Genomic DNA, 20,085 nt, shown 5'->3' with positions numbered 1-20,085 from the left:
GTTTTTGGAGAAGTAGACTCTCGAGTGCCAACTAGAACAGACTGATCCTCGTTCAGTGCCTATATAACCCTTATTCACTTTGTCCTTGTGGATTATCGGCGTTGGCTCGTTAAGTTCACCTAATAGGGGTCCATCATTATTGGTGTGTAAATCGTTTCCTCGACGTAGTAGTTCTTCGTGAGTCAACTCGGATCCACGCCAAGGGATAAAGAGTGTAAGGGTACTCAGTCACTGAAGAGAGTATCAGACCTGATCTAGCTGACCTTAGTGTGAATTCACATTCACTCTCGAGAGAATGAAACTTCTCAAGAACAATTGGAAAGAAGTAACAAAATTCACTGTTCTCCTCATTCATATATTTATTATTAGAATGATTGGTTACATAATATTTTTGCTTATCCTTAAAAGTCTCAATTATTAACATAAATGAGGAAATATTTTTTGTAATCTTTCCTCATTTTAAATGAATACTTTTTTAGTCAAATATTATTAATTTCTTTTTCTATTTTAGGTGGGGCCGCGGCCTCCTCCTCATCGGTGTGCCACCTTGTCGTGGTGAGGGGGCTCACCTCTGCGGGATCCTTTCCGACTTCGTAAATGCTATACATATGCATATTGTCGAATCGGTGGAGATCTCGTAGAGGTGCCAAGAGCACACCACACCCCCACCTTAAGTAAACTATAATTTTCATTTCCGTTTTGAATTAAATTATTTATTCCCAGGAAAATGTTTCTGTGTAATTTTTCAATGTTTTAGTATCTAAAATAATAAAATTATGATTCACTTGTATCATAGTTTTAGTTTAGCCAGAGATGAAACGAGAGATTGCTCATGCGGTTTGCGGGCCGCGGGATCCCGCGGCAATCCTAGCCGATAGGCGATGCTGCTGACGATCCATCCTGATCCATCATTCCATCCTAGAGAATTGTATATGGGTAATATTCAGCAGTGTTGCCAGAAAGTAGACCGTTGGTCTGCAGAATTTCCCCCTCCACTTACAACCACAGATACAGGCTTGTTTGCGTGAGCCATCCCCACTTCTACCGCTACTTGATGGTCACGAACACAAGTAGAAGCGTCCGTACATTTGTCAACTTGTACATACATATGTACATACCTGTACATACACACTACACGAAGCAGAGCGATTCGACATTCTATGGGCCGTACTCATGCATAGACGTGACTCGAACTCGAGTCGAGTTTTTATACTATAGTTTACGTTACATATACTATATATTTTTGCCTGAGTCGAGCTCGACTCGAACAGTTCGAGTCGAGCTCGAATCACGTCTCTGAGTACCAGCCACCAGGGTATGAAAGTGTTCCGCTATTGATTGTGAGTACTGAAAGTCTATAGTTTATGTGACATTAAATATAGGGTTTTAGAATTCGCAGTCAATAGCGGAACACCGCCTATTATAGCACTTTTCTGCTTCAGAGCTATATTTTGTGGAATAGCATGACGACGGCACAAACTGTAAATAAATATACATATTCAATTTCTCGTATACTCTGCTATTATGTGCTACAGTTTGCGCTGGATACTTCCGCCCTCCATTTTCACCAGGAGCAGAATCGATGAAGGCCAGTAAACAGTATACCGCCTATTCTATCCCATTCTATCCGGTCTATCCATCCATCAATCCATACCCATATTATATTACCCATTATCCAGTAAACCCACCCACCCTAATATTGCGTTGAATAAAGAAAACTCATATGAGCTGGATACATATAGTACATATGTACTATCTCTGGTTATACTCCAATCATTAGTATTGGCTGCGTTCAGCGGACTCCACAGTTGTGTGAGCGATCAGTGATTCTATTATTTGATTGGTTAAACTTTTATTTGAGGCCAATTAGATAAGGGAATCACTGATCGCTCGTTCAACTGTTGAGTTCGCTGAATGCAGCCATAGGCCTCAGTCAAATTGGCCGGACATATATTGAATAATGGAAAAAAAACTACAGGAGTTGTTTGTTAAGCGTTTGTAGATGTTTGTTATATTAGTAAAAGCGTTTGTTAGTTGCTAATTTTTGAGAAAATGCAAAAATAAAAACCAGCGTTAAGTTGGCCGAACATTAATTACTTTTCTTTAGATAGGGTGTTATATCGATTCAGAATCATTTGTAGTCTCTACATATAAAAGAAAAAATGTTTGTTAATTAATGGATTTGAACGAAAATGAAATTAAAAAATTCACAATTTAGTTCGAGAGCAAGTAAAGGTTATATATATTATTCTATTGTACGATTTTACAACTATATTGATAATAAACGTTTGTTAGGTGTTTGTAGATTCTTGTTACACTAATAGAAACATTTGTCATGATTGATAATTTTTGCAAAAATGCAGAAAATAAAAATCGCATCAATGTGAAGTTGACTGGACATTAACTAAATTTTTCCTTAAATAATGTAATCACATCGATTTAGGATCGTCTATAGTTTCTAAAAATATAAGTTACGTTTATTAAATGTTAATTATGAAGAAAAATCAAATTACAAACATTTCCAATTTTGTCCATGCATATGTATGTACATACTATATTATTATGGACAAAATTGGAAATGTTTGTAATTTGATTTTTCTTCATAATTAACATCTAATAAACGTAACTTATGTTTTTAGAAACTACAGACGTTCCTAAACCGATGTGATTACATTGATCGTGTTTCAAAATTCACTGGCAGTACTGCGGAATATCCTTCTGTCTTCTTTCAATGCTTCATTCTTGACAAAGATATAACGATATCCGCAGTACTGGCAGTGAATTCTGGTACACGGCCATTATTTAAGGAAAAATTTAGTTAATGTCCAGTCAACTTCACACTGATGCGATTTTTATTTTCTGCATTTTTGCAAAAATTATCAATCATAACAAATGTTTCTATTAGTGTAACAAGAATCTACAAATACCTAACAAACGTTTATTATCAATATAGTTGTAAAATCGTACAATCGAATAATATATATAACCTATACTTGCTTTCGAACTAAGTTGTGAATTTTTTAATTTCATTTTCGTTGAAGTCCATTAACAAACAAACATTTTTTCTTTTATATGTAGAAACTACAAACGATTCTGAATCGATATAACACCCTATATCTAATGAAAAGTAATTAATGTTCGGCCAACTTAACGCTGGTTATTATTTTTGCATTTTCTCAAAAATTAGCAACTAACGAACGCTTTTGTTGATATAACAAACATCTACAAACGCTTAACAAACAACTCCTGTAGTTTTTTTTCCATTATTCAATATACATATATGTCCGGCCAACTTAACGGGATCCCTCAAGCCCTCTGTAGCCAATATTACGGAACGAAAAGCGAGGGAGAATTGTCCAGCGCTATTTTTCAACCGATTTCAATGTTTTTGGGCTTGTTAGAATCGTTAGGTCTGGCACCTCGTCATAAAGAAGTCTGATTTTTCGATTTGTTTTGCGTTTAAATAATATTATGGCGAATTTTTAAACAATTCTATTTTTTTTACGTTTTTTGGAAAATACGGCTTTATTTATGACAAAGTGCGAGTCCTAACGATTCCAACAAGCCCAAAAACATTGAAATCGGTTGAAAAATAGCGCTGGACAATTCTCCCTCGTTTTTCGTTCCGTAATATTGGCTACAGAGGGTTTGAGGGATCCCGTTAAAAACAATTAAGTGTAAAACGGAATACTTACGGAACGTCACGGAGACAAAAACGGAGCACCTCCACATCCTCCACAGTCCACACTCCACACCAACAATCCGAAATAGGAGCAGTGTGAGCAATCAGAGCACTCGGGAGCAGCGCCATATGGGGTTGTGTTCTAGAATTTACTGTTATGTACTACATATGTATGTATACCCGGGTTGTGTTTTCGAACGCAAGCTCAGTATATGTATAGAGACCGTGCACACCAACACAATGACAGTGAGATAAGAATGTATATTGGTGTATATGCATACTATCAGCGCAAACTATCGGTCAATTTTCGCCGTTTTTGAGTGTAATTTATTTATACGTATACAGTTATACATTGACACTTCGCTATCATTGTGTTGGTGTGCACGGTCTCTATATATATATACATTACCATCATTACATACAAGTGAACGAATTCTAAAAAGACGCGCTCTTTAAAAGTGTAGCAAATGTGATTGGTGAATTTAAAAAAGCGCTGATGAATTAACCAATCACATCAATTCATACGCATTAAGGGACCTCAATTGGTTAAACAGAGACGCCCTGCAGGGAGCCATTTGTTGAACGTGTGAATTGAAATTTAAAGAAGAAATTCAACGGTTAGCCGTTTAAATTGCAGTTTCAGGGAGCTTTACTTCAAAGTTGAATACACATAAATGTAGTATTGTAGTATGTGTTATGTTTTTAGTTTGCTGAATTAGGTTGGGTTTTGTGCGTTTTGTTGTAGCAACGTCATAATATAGCAGCTTTAATATTGTGAATGAGACTAATGGAAGTATAAATATATTACTTATAAATCAACTAATTATAGCTAGTAATGAAAAATGGTTAATTTGCGAAGAGGATACAAACAACAAGGCTTTGGTGTTGGAAACATTGAGGAAAGTCGAATTTTACGAGGAGAACAGCAGGAATGGGAAAGAAAGCGAAAGAGAAATTCGATATTTTTAAGTAATCGACAATTACCTACAATTCCAAGCCCGCAAAAACCAGGTAATATATAAAAACGGTTTATATCTTTATTATTTATAATATAATTAATATTTAATATTTTATTTATTCATAGATTCAGAAAGTAATCCAGCTGATGAGCGTTTGCTGAAACTACAAAAATGGAAACTAGAAAAAGCAAGACTAAAACAATTGGAGCAAAGAAGTAAAAAACCTGTTTTTAAAGTGGGTATAGTTCATCATAATATTTATTCTCCAGCTACAAAAGACAAATCACTAACATGCAATCATACTTGCAAACAAATAAAAGTAGAGCCTTCTCCAAGAAAAAGAGTTACTCGTGCAACTGAAAAATTGAGGCAAGCAAAGGCAATAGCCTTAAGCAAGATTAAAAATAAGACATTAAAATCCAACAAAAGGGATAGTGCTGAACTCAATAATACAGCAAAAGTTTCATTCGCTCCTGTTGATTTTAAGTTTACAGCACCTGTTGGATTAAAAGCATTGCCTTTATTTGGTCGAGTACCATATAGCTTGACTCCTGTTAGCAAAGATTCCAAAGTTTTATTTGCATCTGCTAAAAAATCTGAAAATCAACTTCAAACTTTTAAGATGACTCCAAGTAATAAAAATCAGGAAGAAATAAAACCTTCGAATAAACCCATACCTAATGAAATTAATGTATCTAAAGTAACTACTCTTCTATCAAATACAGCAACTAATATTGGAATTCATGAAAAAAGAAAAAAAAAGGATATTGCAAAAGAGAAAAGTATAAAACAAAAAGAAACTAATTTACCAAAGATTGAAGATGCAGAAACTAGAAATTTTAAATTAAAGTTAAATAAAGAGATTGAGAAATTAAATGTGCTTTGTCAAAAATGGACAGAAATAAGATTAAAAACAAATACTGACTCTGATATTCAAAATAAAATAGGCCAGACAATTGGTAAAGCATTTTGTTTACGAGAACATAAATTTGAAAAATTCAATAAATTAATAAACGATTGTGATGCAAAGAAAAAATCAGTTGAATATTTACATAAATTTTGGGATACTATGAATGCGGAAATTGAGAGCTGTAATTTTGAATTTTCAGAATTAGACGAAGCAGTACTGCTTAATCAAACTACAAAAATTAAAACACCAAAAGATAAGAAAGAAATTTCGCAAAAAAGTATATTGAAAAGTACAGAAAATTCGAGTATCGAAAGATTAAATAGTAAAATTAAAAATAAAGTTGACTTTCAAGATCAGCTTTTTAATAAGCATTTTGAAGGGATAAAAGTTTTAAGAAACAGAACTATTAATAATGGCTCAGTAATATTAAATTCAGATAATGAAAAATGTAAAGAAAATGAAAAATTACTAAAAAGTAAGAAGGACTTAGAAATGAACATTGAGAAATTGGATTCTTTACACAATAAACATTTTATCACAAGAAAATCAATGAGGAAAAGTAAAAAAACAGGTAAAAATGTTGTTATTATATAAGGATTGTTTGTTTTAACTTAAGCTTTTGAATATATGGGGTATACTTTCTTAAGTGATGACCAAAGATTACCTAAAATTGTATTAGTTTTAGAAGGTAATAAGTGGTCTTAAAAATTGGCTATTTATATCTTGTTTACAAAGCCATGTGGTATTTTATAAAAATCAGAGTATTTAATTGATTTCCATAGATTTAATTGTTAATAAGCGTAAAATTTGCAGTAATAATTTTGCTCCCTAAACGAATTTAAAAATAGTTATGTTCTTTTTTATATTGAGTATCTAAATCATTTAGTTTTAATCGAAATTTTGTAAAAAAAAAATCAATATAGCATCCAACCTTTTAAAAATCTTTTTTATCGCTGCGAAATTCGTCACTACTGTATTTCAGGTTTTGTTGATTCCAAATATGAATGAGTAGTTTTATTCTTCAAAGTTCTGTGGGTAATATAACGGTCGAGTTTTTCGAAATCAGTCTAGTGCCTACGAAATTCGTCGCTAGCAACGCAACTATAAAAGATTGCAAATTTCAAAATAAATTTTCACGTTTTCCTTTAGATTTGTAATCAGTATTTCCCAAATCCCTTAACTGATCAATTTCGAAACGATTGGATTTATTTTGAAAAATTTGTCGCAGTGTCGAATCAGCCACATATTGATATTTTTTTGTACAAATTTTTAATTATATACTATACACTACAAGAATTGCATTCTGAATACAAAAAAGAACAATAATTATTTTAAATTCAGCTTGAAATTCACATTGCAAGTGCAATTAGTACAAACTTAACGTGGATTCATTAATAATTAAAGTTTTTGGAAAATACTCCAATTTTTAAAAAGAATCCTTACACGATTTGGAAAATTAAATACATATAGCTAAATTTTAAGATCATTAAAGACTTTCTAAACCCAATACAATTTCAAGCTACTAGGGATAGTCTTTTGAAAAAACAGTCTCTATATTTATCTGTTGAATAAAGATTATAATTGAAATTATAATAAATTTAATTTAAATCAGTACTTTATTTAACAGAAATTTATCAAGAGGTTTACCAGTAGATAGAACTATCTAACCTGAATTTTGCATTTTAATATTGATACTTTTAATAATAGTATTTTTTTTTCAAGATTTTATCAAAATTAGCTTGATAGAATCAACAATTGAAACAGAAGAATTACCCCCTTTACCTGGTGGAGACTTAATTTCGTGGGATACTCCAGTACAAAGTTTGTAATATTTTTTCTATTATCATGAAATGACATAATTATTATAAAATCATAAATAATTAAATTTCATAATTGATTTTTCAGTTATTCAAAAAAGAAGATCTGCTAGATTAAACTAAGTACAAATAAAATTGATTTAACGAGTTCAATGAAGATATAAGAATGAAATTGTATTAAACATTTTATATGTATGGACAACATAAAAGCATATGTATCTTATTTACAATGTTATAAATATGTATTAATTTAAGTTTTCTTAAAAGAGGCTAGACTCGTTTCTACTACTACAAGTGGGTTGCCCTTTTCTGGAATTTAAAAAATCTAAACAGTCGAATATTTTCAAAATTTTTTAGTATATTTAGCATAAATTTCTGAACAGGCAAGAATATTTTAAACTTAAAATATAAAGTTCTAGCGCCATTATGCAATCATTTTTTTGAGGTTCCACAAAAAGGAGATCTACTGCTGCTTTTGTAATAAATGATGTCAAAGTGCCCAAAATAAAAATAAAGCATTAAACTAGACAACATTCTACGTACAATCAATTAGGAATTTTTACAAAAATTGAAACAAGATAAATTGACGGTGTTTTGAAAAAAAGTTAATTTTGATAAAAAAAAAATCGTTTATTTTTGCATGGCAAATTCGCATTTTTTTATCGAACAAAAAGATCCTAGTTTATGATATGTAATAATATACACTGAATATGGCCTCAAAATTTCAAGACGGTCTTTGTAACTAAAAACTTTCAGGCCCTCTAGCTAACAAATTAAAAGCTTTAGCAAAAAAGGCGTAAAGATGAAACGTTCTTGGAAATCATTAGAGAAAACGCTGAAATTTTTTCAAAACTTTTTAGATACTTTTATCTTTTTCCGAATACAAATTTTTTACTAATTGTCTAAAAATTTCACACAAATTCAGAAAGAATTCTATTCTTTTCTTTAATGAAGTCTAAGCATTTTTTGTTGAAAATAAATTTTCTTAAAAGTTAATATTCTCGATTTCAAACATCTGAAATGTAAACATTTCGATTTTACACTTGTTTTTTTTAACTCGACGATTTTATCGTTTAGGAAAAATTTTTATCAATGAAAAATTTGTAGAATTCATAAAAAAAAAATAAAATATTTTCAGAATATTTGTGACATTTATAGAAAATTTAAAATAATTCGGTGTTAGTAAAAAATTTTGAATATCTCAAACGAAATTGAAAAAATTTCAGCGTATTCGCTAATGATTTCTAAGAACTTTTCATTTTTGCGCCTTTTTGCTAAAGCTTTTAATTTTTTAGTTAGAGCGCCTGACAATTTTTAGGTACAATTTTTCATTTCGCATGCCGTTTTGGATCATCCAAAACACATATGTAGGCCCCGTTCCGCTATTGACTGCGAGTACTGAAAAGCTATATTTAATGTCACGCAAACTATAGATTACTAGTACTCACAGTAAATAACGGAACGCGCCCATAGTTACACTTCTCAATACGTTATTTTACAGCTAAGATACCGAGGACACTTTTTTTGTGATTTTAAGCATTTTGCATAAAGGAAAGTTGACGATAATTGAAGTTGAAACAAACAATTTTTTTCTTTCTTTGTGTTTTTCACACAAAAACCTCAATTTTGAGTATTAAAAAAAACATTTTGCTACTTTTTATATAACCATTGGAAAGAGCAATTCAAAATCTATAAGGAGTTTTGTGTTAGTTGATTATAGCTCTCGGAATGATCGAATCCGAGATCGTTGATTGGTCAATATCGTGTAGTACCAACATAAAATAATCTGTTACCAATATGTAGTTGGATAAGTGTAGGACTGTTTGGTTAACTTGATTAGAGCCAGACTCGATATATCTATTATGAAGCACCGCACAGTGCACACACGCTTGTATATTACAAGAATTTTAAATCCCAAGTCCACTGGACTTGTTTCATTAAATTTTGTCGTCGCTTTTGTGGTATAGTATAGTATAGAAATTTCGCAAAGAATGTATAAAGTGAAGTTGACTGAAAGGTTGACGAATCAATTTCCAACAATTGTATGTATATTGTATGTGTGTGTATGTATCCATACACCTTCCATTCGTGTATTGTTTTGTTCAGTATAGTGTAGATAGTATATCATTGTTCATGTAAAGTACAGAGTGAAGTTAGCCAAATTGTAAAATGTAAAGGAATCAATTTCCCGCTGTGTATGTATATGTATGTACAGTGGTAGTGATTAACTATAATTGACTGTACAAAACCGCCAATTCTAACATCCGAACATACATACAATACACTGAAGCACTGAACTGAACTGAACCACTGAACTTAAGCCTGCCGCTACCCGAGTCCCGAGTCCCGAGACCCTGAGAGTTGAGACTGGTTGAGAGTGTTGAGACTACTTGAGTTGAGACAGTTGAGACTGGCCGAAACCAAGTAAACCGACTGATCAAACGGTGAGTGAGCGATGGTGAGCGAGTTAAGACTGTTGAGATTTGAGACCATTTGAAAACTGATAAACCGTCCGTCAATCAATCAACACGGCATGGGTCAAAGTAGTCAAACCGGTTAACAGTATTTACAGTTGTGTTTTCAACTTTTTTTTTATAGCATAATAGTGTGTAATTATTAAGCAGTGCTTCCTTTCTTAAAAGATTGATCAAGCATTTTAATTAAACATGAATGATTTACATCAAGGGTATAAACATTTCGAAGATTCCTTTAATATCGTTGCACCACGAAAATTACGAAGAGAAGAAGAGAAGTTATCTCAACATGAAGATAGGTTCAATTTGGTTACAACTAGACGTAATATTTCTAGGAATAAAACTAAAAATGAAAAAGTAGAAGGTAGGTATTATCTACATACCAAAGAAATATAAAATTAATCGTGGTTCTTACTTGCTAAGCTGACGACCAAAAAAATTTATTTATTAGATCGCAAAACTAAATTAGCAGAATGGAAGGAAGATCGTAAGAAACGTAAACAAACAAAGAGGAAAGAAGCAAAACCTCCTTTTAAAGCAGGTGTTTTGCATTATGATTGTAATGATGATCTAATTTTAGATGTCAATAAAAGTGTTAAATCTCGGCCTCTTACAAGAACTGCCAAAGGTGCAGATAGGAAATTATTTGCAAGTGAAATACATAAATCGAAAAATAACTCAAGAATTCCAAGACCAATTAATTACATTAAAAGAAAGGATACATTTATACTGCAGAAAGACAGTCTTCCAGCTGATAAGTTCTGTATAAAAGAAGAAAACATGTTTGCTTCAAAGAATATTATTTTTACACCTAAAAAACAATCTATATTAAAAGAAAATACTACTGTTTCTAGAAAATCTATTACTATGGGTGAAGAACTGTCCAGAACAGCAGAAAAAAATCCTGATTTAATAAATGTAATTGTTACCCCTCTGAATACATCTGCAAAAAAATATGATCCAGCTTTCTTTTCTCCATATGTGGTAACCAGTCGTGGTAAGAGCAATGCCAGAAAGGAGCAAAAAATAAGACGTGGTTTAAGCATGTCCCCAGCTAATTCAACTCCAACTAAAGAGACAGTAATGGAAAATTTAAATATTTCAATTGAAGATGAAGAACGTACAGCACAATACTTTAAAATTCTCTTAGATAAGGAAATTGAAAGATTGCAAGAGCTCTGTGATAAATGGGCTAAAGTTAAAGAAGAAGTTGATATTACAGAGGATGCTAGCTATCATATTACTCAAGCAATTGGTCAAACGGGGTTGTTGATCAACAAAAAATTTGAACGATTCAGAGGACTAGCAGAAGACTGTGAATCAGGTAAAGGACAAATGTTAGTAACTTGTAAAGATCTGCAGGGATTTTGGGATATGATGTACATGGATATAAAAAACTGTAATATAAGATTTGAAACACTAGAAAAACTTAAGAATAACAATTGGCAAGAAGATCAGCCAGAAAATAATAGTTCATTGGTAATAAGAAAAGTAGTTAAGAAAAAAAAACTGCCTGAGAAGAAAAACACTGTCTCAAAACTCAAATCAGTAATAAAAGCAGCAAGAAAGAAAAAGACAAAAGGTAAAAATATGGATTCTGTATTTTGTATTGAAAGTAATACAAATGTAAAAAGCAACAATAGTCCTAGAAGATCAAAAAATGTTACACCCATAAAGCGTAATGAAACCAAAAGTCCATTAAGATTATCCAGAAACTCTGTAGGAAGTTTATTGCAACAGGTCCAAATTTCTGAAGCCTGTAAAGGTATTATTAGCCCACTGGCTATGATTAAAATAAGTAAAAACTGTAATTCTTCAACAGTACAAACAGATACTGCTCCAACATACATTAATTATGGTCAAACGCCTGGCAAAAGTATATTAAAGCAAACTGGAGATTCAGTTAAAAAAGATTTGCAAAAGAAAACTTTACACAAAGTAAATTTTGATAAAACTATTACACTCAATAAAGTACCTGTAGATGATGAAGTGCTGAATAAATTAGATGTAGCTGTTGCCTTAGAAAGAATTAAATGTTTTGATTTGAACTATTACACTAATAAATCAGATAATTTAGAAAGACAATTATTTATTAGTAAAGAAAATAATCATGAACTAGATAATGAGCTTTCAAACAATCAAAAGAACTCCTTAAAAAATAACACAATTGATTTGAAATTAGTCAATAAATCCATATTTCAAGATTGCAGTGTAAAATTAAATAATGAAAACAAAAAATTGTATATTCCATTAACAAAGTGTAAACCTTTTTCTGCTATGTCCAGTGAGACTATACAAAATATCTCTAATATGAGTATAGAAGATAAGCCATCTAAAAGAATTCTGAGACCTAGAACTCTTATAGTAAATTATTCACCCAGCAAAAGAAAGAATAGCATCATAAAAGTAAGTTAATTTTCTCTTTTTGTGTTTTTCTTCAATGACCTTTTTATATGGTTTCAGGTAGCAATGAACAAAGATAAAAATGGAAATAAGATTTCCAGGAAGAATAGAAGGAAAAGTTTTTTAGTTATTAATACAGTAGATGCTAAAGATGAGTCAAAGTCTAATATTGCAAAGTTAAAGCCAAATAAACTGGAAAAAAGTTCTACAAGAAAGAGTGTTAAGTTTCCTGGTTAGTCAATTTGTTAAATTTTATGTCATAAAAGCATTTATTTTATCTTTAATATTGCATCTTTGCTTTTAAAGATTGTACAGAATTTATGGAAAACAAGCAAGTACTTCCAATATCACCTAATTATAATCGAAAGAAATCTATACCAAAAAGTCCAACAGTACAAGCTAATAGTGATACTGAAAGCATGTTAAAAGATGTTTTATTGGACACTCCTAAAAACAGTAAGTCATAACTTATGTCCTGAAATAGTAAATAGATAAAACTTTATATAGAGATCCGTTCTTTACTTTTTTAGAATCTACTAGAGTAACAAGGTCTCATAGTTAAAATGATTTGTAAAAGTCTTTATTTAATAGTAGTTATATCAATGAGTTTTTATGTATTGTTTTTATATATTAGTTTGATTTTGCTCTATAAGATCAAATATTGTATAAAAATAATTGATTATAACAAAATATCAATAAAATATAAAAGCTACTGTTTATATAGTTCATATTTAATTTGAAAATTTGTGTAATAAATTCTCATTAGAAAAATTACAGGATTTTATTCCTGGAAATACCAAAATCGAACGCTGTTATCTTGATTAATAATTTCATCATTACAAATTCTCTGACCTGTACTAGTTGCTAATATTGGTATAGTTTTATGTAAGCTTGTACCATTTACACAATCTTTAGATAATTGTATTTTACATTTTACATCTAATTCATCTTCATGATTAATGAAATTTGATGTTTGCCAAATGTTAAGGAAACCGTTTGTACCTCCTGGAAATAAAAAGAGCTTAAAAATTGCTGAAAAAACATACTTTTAACTCATATAATTAATTTTAGTTTTACCTGATATTATTTCATTTCCATCACTTGAAATGGAAAATTGTATTCTTTGATTTGTATCAGATTCACGCCCTTTAAATGAGTGTAAAACTATTCCAGGATTACGAAGATCCCAACATAAAAATTCATTACTTCTCCTAACAGCAGAATATAATTTGGTTCCACAGGGGCTAAATTCTATTTGTGTCACTCCACTTCCAGTTTTGAATGTGCAAATAGGTGAATCCTTATAAAGTCCTTTAAAGATTTAGGGTTTATATGAAACAGCTTAGATCAATCAATTTTTACATACCAATGCATTTAGAATATGTGCCAAAAGCTATTAACCCTGGCATAAGTGGATTTTCACGAATGCAAGAGACAATCCCAGATACATTTGGAAAATTGCTTTTAAATACAATATTGCTAAATTGTCTGCCAGGTCTCTCTGTATAAAAATATTTTAATCCACCCTTAAATCCACACCAAATTTCATTTGCAAAATTAATAAATTGGATGCTGATACAGGCTTCAACTTCATCAACCCTATAACAAATTAATTATGAAAACTTTATAAAACTTTAGCCAAAAACTACTTACTGATTATAGGCACGGTAAGTCGCTCGTATTTGTCCATTAAATGCATCCCATAAATGAGCAGGACTATCTTTACTTGTGCTGAGAAAACAACAAGTTGCAGGATCCCATGAATTCATGTATGGGTACCAGCAACTATCATATATAAGTCCTCCTTCTTTAACAGTAAGAGCAGATTTCAGTGTATGCTTTGTCCAATTTAAAGGTACTTTTCCAGAATATAGGTCTGTAGGAAGCTCATAAATTCGAAATCGATAATCTTCAGCTGGAACAAGAATACATGTTCCATCTGGTGACCATTGGCAGCCTTTTGTAAAATTTTCATACAAATCTGTTGATTGATATTCCTCTGTAGCTTCACACAGCAATTTTGGAGTACTCAACCAGTCGACAAAATTTGTTTTGCATTCAGTATTATCAGCTAAAGATGTATATTCTGTTTCCAAATTAAATTTGTTCTTAATTGTTTCTTCCTCAGAAAGCCTTTTGATAAGTGGTGGAGAAGTCTCCTAAATTTAAACTGCTTGAGTTAATGAATCAAAAACTATAAAATAATTATATACGTACATTTATTTCCACATGGTTTGAATTTGATATAACCTGATTTTTGACTAATTCTACAACCTTTCTTGTTTTAAACACATTAAATGAAAAATCATTTTCATTTGATTTAGTCTTTAATGAAGTAATAACTGGTATCTCGTCTAAAACTTAAAATTATTTAAATAGCTGTGTTGCCAGTGTTGTTTGTAAGAATTTACAAATGTAGTACCTTTTTCGCTGCAAACAGTGTCATTATTGTTTCTCGATATTTCTTGTTCCATTTTTATACTACTTTTATATTAATAATGTAAAGGATTATTACATTTTTTAGGACTAGTTTGGCATTAGATTTGGAATAATCATCTGCAGTCTGCACTAGAGACAACCCCTGGAGTAATTTGTTTATATTAATAATTTCTTAAAGAATTGTGTGATGTCGCTGCACGGTGTATACAAGTATACAACATACAATACTGCCATACTGACTGCGTTCGTTTATTAGCTGCAAGTATCATACATACATACTACATAAACGAACGTACATACAAGACAATAAGCCACTGATTGGCGTCCAGTCTGCCCAAAATCAACTGACTCACTGTCCAATGTATAGTTTGTAATTTGTATACTGTATATTATAGTCATTTGGGTGCCATTTGGGTGCATTCAGCCGCCACTCAGCGGTCTCAGCCGCTAAGTAAAATATGCTTATGATTGGTCAATTTTAACTGGTCAACCAATCATACGCGGATTTTACTTAGCGGCTAAGACCGCTGAGTGTCTGCCCGCGACCGAACGCGTTCATTCCATCCTTCGACCGTTCGGGAGTAAATTTGTAATCGCTCAATATACATAGATGTATTAAAAATGTACTTCATACCACTAGTATATGTATGTATGTATGTATAACGAAACAAACAGATTATTAGCATTCATTTATTTAATCATCCAAGGAAATAAAAATACTAAAGTATTACCGATTGATTTACATCATTTACATGGAGCTTAACATCAAATAACATCCTTAGATTGGTTACACTGGTCAGTCCGGTTAGCCAACCAAAGAGCGAGTATTTTATACAATGATTTCATTGGACCATCCAACATTAAAAATTTTGAAATTTAACAGTCAACTAGTTATTATTTTGTTTGGACCGCCGTTCAGTTCAATTTGCTTGCAAGGACAAGAATACGTTATTTGGTTATCGTATATACACAGTGATGTTTAGTTAAAACCGTTAAAACTTTTTAAAAGATAAACGGGTTAAATAATTAATAGTGTCTTCTTTATTACGGGCAGTAGAGTGGCTCAATTAAAAATGAATGATTTACAAAAAGGATATAAACGACTAGGGGGTGCTTTTGATGTTGATGCTCGCAGAAAATTGAGAGGAGAAGAAAAAAAACAGTCTCAGCGTCAAAGTAGATTTAATTTGGTTTTCGCAAATCGTAATATTTCTTGGAGTAAATCTCAAAGCGAAAACAATAAAAGTAAGTAATAACTAGGTAAACAAGAAGTGTAAAATAATACAAACTTTTACTTTTTAAATTGACAAAACAAAATTTTTGCTTAACAGATCGCCTAACAAAATTAGAAAAATGGAAGGAAGATCGTAAAAAAAGTAAACAAGTAGAAAAAAAAGACTCAAGACCTCCTTTCAAAACAGGTGCATTACATTATGATTGTAGGGGAGCTCTAATTTTAGATACAAATAAGACAGTAAAATCTCAGACTGTCAAGCAAACTGCTAAAGCTACACATAAGAAATTATCAATAAGGGAAGTACAAAGTTCAAAAAGTACCTCAAGCATTCCCAAACCAGTAAACAACAGTAAAAAGGACGATACATTTATATTGTCTAAGGACAATCATAAAACTGAAGAATTATGTAAAACAGAAGAAAATATTCCAGTTTCTAGAAAATCTACTCCAACTGTTAAAGGAGCATGCAAGACCACAGAAAATAATTCAGCTTCAACCAATATAAATGTCACTCCTAGAACTGTATCAGCAAAACAAGATGATCTTGTTTTATTCTCACCTAGTGTGACCTCCAGTCATGATAAAAAGAAAGCAGAAAAAGAGCAACAGATACAGCAGGTGTCAAAGCATGAAATTTTGATGAATAAAGATTTAAAAAACCAATTGAATTCAACTGCTACTTTAGAAACAATTGAATCTTCTCACTCAAATTCCCATACTGATGGATCTTTTCAAATAAAAAGAGACTTAGATTTTAGTGGAAATAGTTTCCATGAATCTAACCATGATCTTTCAAATAATGATGAAAAGAGCAATTATAATCCTTCAAATGCAAAAGAAAATTCTACTTTAAAAAATAAAATTGTTACGCCTCCAAATGCATCAGTAAAAGAATATGACCCTGCGTTCTTTTCTCCATATGTGGTAACCAGCCGTGGTAAGAGTAATGCCAGAAAGGAGCAAAAGATAAGACGTGGTTTAAGTATATCCCCAGCTAATTCAACTCCAACTAAAGAGACAGTAATGGAAAATTTAAATATTTCAATTGAAGATGAAGAACGTACAGCTCAATACTTTAAAATTCTCTTAGATAAGGAAATTGAAAGATTGCAAGAGCTCTGTGATAAATGGGCTAAAGTTAAAGAAGAAGTTGATATTACAGAGGATGCTAGCTATCATATTACTCAAGCAATTGGTCAAACGGGGTTGTTGATCAACAAAAAATTTGAACGATTCAGAGGACTAGTAGAAGACTGTGAATCAGGTAAAGGACAAATGTTAGTAACTTGTAAAGATCTGCAGGGATTTTGGGATATGATGTACATGGATATAAAAAACTGTAATTTAAGATTTGAAACACTAGAAAAACTTAAAAACAACAATTGGCAAGAAGATCAGCCAGAAAATAATAGTTCATTGGTAACAAGAAAAGTAGTTAAGAAAAAAAAACTGCCTGAGAAGAAAAAAACTGTTTCAAAACTCAGATCAGTAATAAATGCAGTCAGAAAAAAAAAAGCAGAAGGTACATGTCTGGATTCTGTATTTCACATTGACAGTAAGAAAAATGCAAAAAGCAACAATAGCCCTAGAAGATCGAAAACTTTTACACCCTTAGAGTGTAATGAAACCAAAAGTCCATTAAGATTATCCAGAAACTCTGTAGGAAGTTTATTGCAACAAGTTCAACTTTCTGAAGCCTGTAAAAGTATTATTAGCCCAATGGCTATGATGAAAATAAGTAGAAAATGTAAAACTCCAACAGTGCAAACAGACACTAGTACAACATATATTAATTGTGGTCAGACACCTGGAAAAAGCATATTAAAGCAAACTGGAGATTCAGTTAAGAAAGATTTACAAAAGAAAATTTTACACAAAGTAAATTTTGATGAAACTATTACATTTAATGAAATTCCTGTGGATGATGAAATACAAAACAAATTAGATTTGGCTGCTGCTTTAGAAAGAATTGAATCTTTGGATTGGGACTGTTACATTAATAAATCAGATAAATTAGAAAGACGATTAAATTTTAGTGAAGAAAGTGACAATGAATTGGACAATGATATTTCAAATAATCAAGAGAATTCTTTAAAAAATAACTCTGTTGATTTAAAATTACTCAATAAATCTGTATTACAAGATTGCAGTATAGGATTAAATGATGAAAATAAAAGATTATGTATAGTAGTAGCAAACTCTATACCTTCTACTCTAATGTCAAACGAGACTGTACAAAATACTTCTAAGATGAATGTTGAAGATTCACCATCAAAAAGAATCTTAAGGCCTAGAACTACTGCAGTTAATTATACACCCAATAAAAGAAGGAGTAGCAGCATAAAAGTAAATTTGTTTTCTCTTTCTGTTTTTTTTTTTTATGAATTGCTTCCATGTTTTGCAGGTAGTTATGGAGAAAAACCAAAAAGAAAATAAAACACCTAAGAAAAATAGAAGAAAAAGCTCTTTGGTAACAAGTATAGAAGATACTAATAATGAATCAAATTTGGATACTGTAAAGTTAGAATTGGATACTCCTAGAAGGAAATCTACAAGAAAGAGTGTTAAATTTTCTGGTTAGTCAATCAATTGAGTTTTAAATTACACAAAAATAATTAGTTTGTTTTTATTCTTTATTTTTGCTATTAAAGATTGTACAGCATGTGTGGAAAACAAGCAAGTTCTGCCAATGACACCTCATTATAGACACAGTAAAAGTATACCAAAAAGTCCGGCAATACAAACCGATACTAATGATGGAAGCACATCAAAAGAGATTCTATTGGGTACTCCTAAAAACAGTAAGTTACCTCTTTTGTTTCTTGAAATAACGAATAAAATTTGATATAAGTATATTTTTTTATTTTTTCAGCACCTAAGAGAGTAAGAAGATCTCGTAGATAATATTGACAAAAAAATCGTTATTTAATGAATATATTTATATGGCAACTTTTTTATAATTTTGACATACATTTACATTGATTTTTTTTAAGATATGAAATAATATTGTAAAAAAGTAGTGCTTTTGTTAATAATTGTCGTACATGCCTAATGTAAGATTTATCATATAAATTGTTAATAGAAAGCCAGACGTATTTTATGCTTAGAAATACCAAAATCGGTTCTCGTTGTTTTGATTAATAATCTTTTACTCGCAATTGCTTTGATTTGTACCAGCTGCTAATATTGATATAAATTGGTTTAACCATTGTGTGTAAAATGCATATATGTATATAGTATGCACCACTTACACAATAATACACAGGTTTAGAATGTAGTTAATTATATTTTGTATTTGATGTTGTATAAAAAGAATTCTTCATCTCAATAATTTCTGAAAAGATCGAATGATGTTGCTGTACGATGTACACACAATCGGTAAATTTATTTCTTTCATAATAGGAGAAAATTAAACCTCTTTAGAGTTCAGTAACAACCTTCGAGTACGAATATAATGAATTAAATTTCTTCGTTAAGAAATTTAATAAATGAAAAATGTTACTATTCTATAAATCTGTACTTTTACTCAAAAAAGGAATAATAAATTGGAGATGTGGTTTTGAAGACTTTTTTAATTTTATTATAGTTATAATAAATAATAATATTAAGAAGAGATAGAGATAGAGAGAGAGAGAGAGAGAGAGAGAGGAAGAGAGATCATTGAGAGGAGAAAGATAATTAAAGAACGGGGGATAAATATGAATATATTTGATCAAAGGAAAGTGTGTTTTGATTAATGAAAAGAACACCAGATAATGATGAATATAATGAGCTCGAGAGTTTTGCAAGTTTGAAAAGTCGGATTGCGGAGAAAAATAAAATTATAGAGTTGAGTGATAAAGAACCTACTGTTAAATTAAGAAAGAGAAGAAGCATGCTTATGGGAGTAGTTGTGAGATGCTACATTGGTTCAATGGGTCATTGGGGTGGAAGAAAAAATAGCGTAAAGAGAGGAGTGGTAAAGAATATATATATATATATATATATATATATACACATGTAAGTGAATTTGACGATTGCGATTCCTCTCGAGAAGAGAGGAGAGGACTGGGGTGGGCTGGGTGATATACGGAGCCTATTGAGCTATATAGGGATAGGGATCGGGCAATATGTGGCGAACTAACCGAGTCTCTTAAGGTTGAGCCAAGGGATTTGAGAGGGAAG

The 20,085-nt window shown here is 31.2% G+C and overlaps 4 protein-coding genes across 6 annotated transcripts; 3 read left to right on the top strand and 1 right to left on the bottom strand.

Annotated features, from left to right (window-relative positions):
* Positions 1-4,122: 4,122 nt before the first annotated feature.
* On the top strand, positions 4,123-8,097 carry LOC136773940 (putative autophagy-related protein 11). Its single transcript, XM_066727928.1, has 4 exons — positions 4,123-4,693; positions 4,767-6,122; positions 7,274-7,372; positions 7,457-8,097. The coding sequence occupies exons 1-4, from the start codon at positions 4,525-4,527 to the stop codon at positions 7,489-7,491; spliced, it is 1,659 nt and encodes a 552-aa protein (XP_066584025.1). The 5' UTR covers positions 4,123-4,524; the 3' UTR covers positions 7,492-8,097.
* A 1,457-nt stretch (positions 8,098-9,554) lies between these two features.
* Positions 9,555-12,964, top strand: LOC136773939 (structural maintenance of chromosomes protein 2-like). Its single transcript, XM_066727927.1, has 5 exons — positions 9,555-10,206; positions 10,294-12,248; positions 12,306-12,477; positions 12,552-12,701; positions 12,776-12,964. Exons 1-5 carry the CDS (start codon positions 10,035-10,037, stop codon positions 12,805-12,807), a joined length of 2,481 nt encoding a protein of 826 aa, XP_066584024.1. The 5' UTR covers positions 9,555-10,034; the 3' UTR covers positions 12,808-12,964.
* Positions 12,965-13,026: 62 nt separating this feature from the next.
* On the bottom strand, positions 13,027-14,999 carry WDR79 (WD repeat domain 79). 3 transcript variants are annotated; one of them, XM_066727930.1, is made up of 7 exons: positions 14,908-14,999; positions 14,668-14,826; positions 14,463-14,605; positions 13,899-14,404; positions 13,612-13,844; positions 13,323-13,556; positions 13,027-13,250 (listed from the first exon to the last, which is right to left on the bottom strand). In XM_066727930.1, exons 2-7 carry the CDS (start codon positions 14,717-14,719, stop codon positions 13,027-13,029), a joined length of 1,392 nt encoding a protein of 463 aa, XP_066584027.1. In that variant the 5' UTR covers positions 14,720-14,826; positions 14,908-14,999. The 3 variants fall into 3 exon arrangements, with proteins under 3 accessions (XP_066584027.1, XP_066584028.1, XP_066584026.1); XM_066727931.1 differs by having other exon boundaries at positions 14,463-14,599; positions 14,668-14,964; XM_066727929.1 differs by having other exon boundaries at positions 14,668-14,963.
* Positions 15,000-15,591: 592 nt separating this feature from the next.
* Positions 15,592-19,467, top strand: LOC136773333 (disks large-associated protein 5-like). Its single transcript, XM_066726921.1, has 5 exons — positions 15,592-15,929; positions 16,016-18,267; positions 18,326-18,497; positions 18,573-18,722; positions 18,794-19,467. Exons 1-5 carry the CDS (start codon positions 15,758-15,760, stop codon positions 18,823-18,825), a joined length of 2,778 nt encoding a protein of 925 aa, XP_066583018.1. The 5' UTR covers positions 15,592-15,757; the 3' UTR covers positions 18,826-19,467.
* The last annotated feature ends 618 nt before the right edge of the window (positions 19,468-20,085 follow it).

This window comes from Prorops nasuta, unplaced genomic scaffold (genome assembly GCF_024137725.1).
Source record: "Prorops nasuta isolate Cenicafe-Biocafe unplaced genomic scaffold, Cenicafe_Pnas_1.2 PNAS00005, whole genome shotgun sequence".
NCBI lineage: Eukaryota > Metazoa > Arthropoda > Insecta > Hymenoptera > Bethylidae > Prorops > Prorops nasuta.
The sequence above is the reverse complement of the archived record's forward strand: the minus strand, read 5'-3'. Positions and strand labels throughout refer to the sequence as shown.

Excerpts from the sequence above, each read along its gene's own strand:
- LOC136773940 (XM_066727928.1), top strand. The coding sequence starts at position 4,525 with ATGGTTAATTTGCGAAGAGGATACAAACAACAAGGCTTTGGTGTTGGA. Across the intron at positions 4,694-4,766 it reads TCCAAGCCCGCAAAAACCAG|ATTCAGAAAGTAATCCAGCT; the intron begins GTAATATATAAA and ends ATTTATTCATAG. Across the intron at positions 7,373-7,456 it reads GTGGGATACTCCAGTACAAA|TTATTCAAAAAAGAAGATCT; the intron begins GTTTGTAATATT and ends TTGATTTTTCAG.
- LOC136773939 (XM_066727927.1), top strand. The coding sequence starts at position 10,035 with ATGAATGATTTACATCAAGGGTATAAACATTTCGAAGATTCCTTTAAT. Across the intron at positions 10,207-10,293 it reads TAAAAATGAAAAAGTAGAAG|ATCGCAAAACTAAATTAGCA; the intron begins GTAGGTATTATC and ends TTTATTTATTAG. Across the intron at positions 12,478-12,551 it reads AAAGAGTGTTAAGTTTCCTG|ATTGTACAGAATTTATGGAA; the intron begins GTTAGTCAATTT and ends TTGCTTTTAAAG.
- WDR79 (XM_066727930.1), bottom strand. The coding sequence starts at position 14,719 with ATGGAACAAGAAATATCGAGAAACAATAATGACACTGTTTGCAGCGAA. Across the intron at positions 14,606-14,667 it reads CACTGTTTGCAGCGAAAAAG|TTTTAGACGAGATACCAGTT; the intron begins GTACTACATTTG and ends AATAATTTTAAG. Across the intron at positions 13,251-13,322 it reads TGGAAATGAAATAATATCAG|GAGGTACAAACGGTTTCCTT; the intron begins GTAAAACTAAAA and ends TTTTATTTCCAG.
- LOC136773333 (XM_066726921.1), top strand. The coding sequence starts at position 15,758 with ATGAATGATTTACAAAAAGGATATAAACGACTAGGGGGTGCTTTTGAT. Across the intron at positions 18,498-18,572 it reads AAAGAGTGTTAAATTTTCTG|ATTGTACAGCATGTGTGGAA; the intron begins GTTAGTCAATCA and ends TTGCTATTAAAG. Across the intron at positions 18,723-18,793 it reads ATTGGGTACTCCTAAAAACA|CACCTAAGAGAGTAAGAAGA; the intron begins GTAAGTTACCTC and ends TTATTTTTTCAG.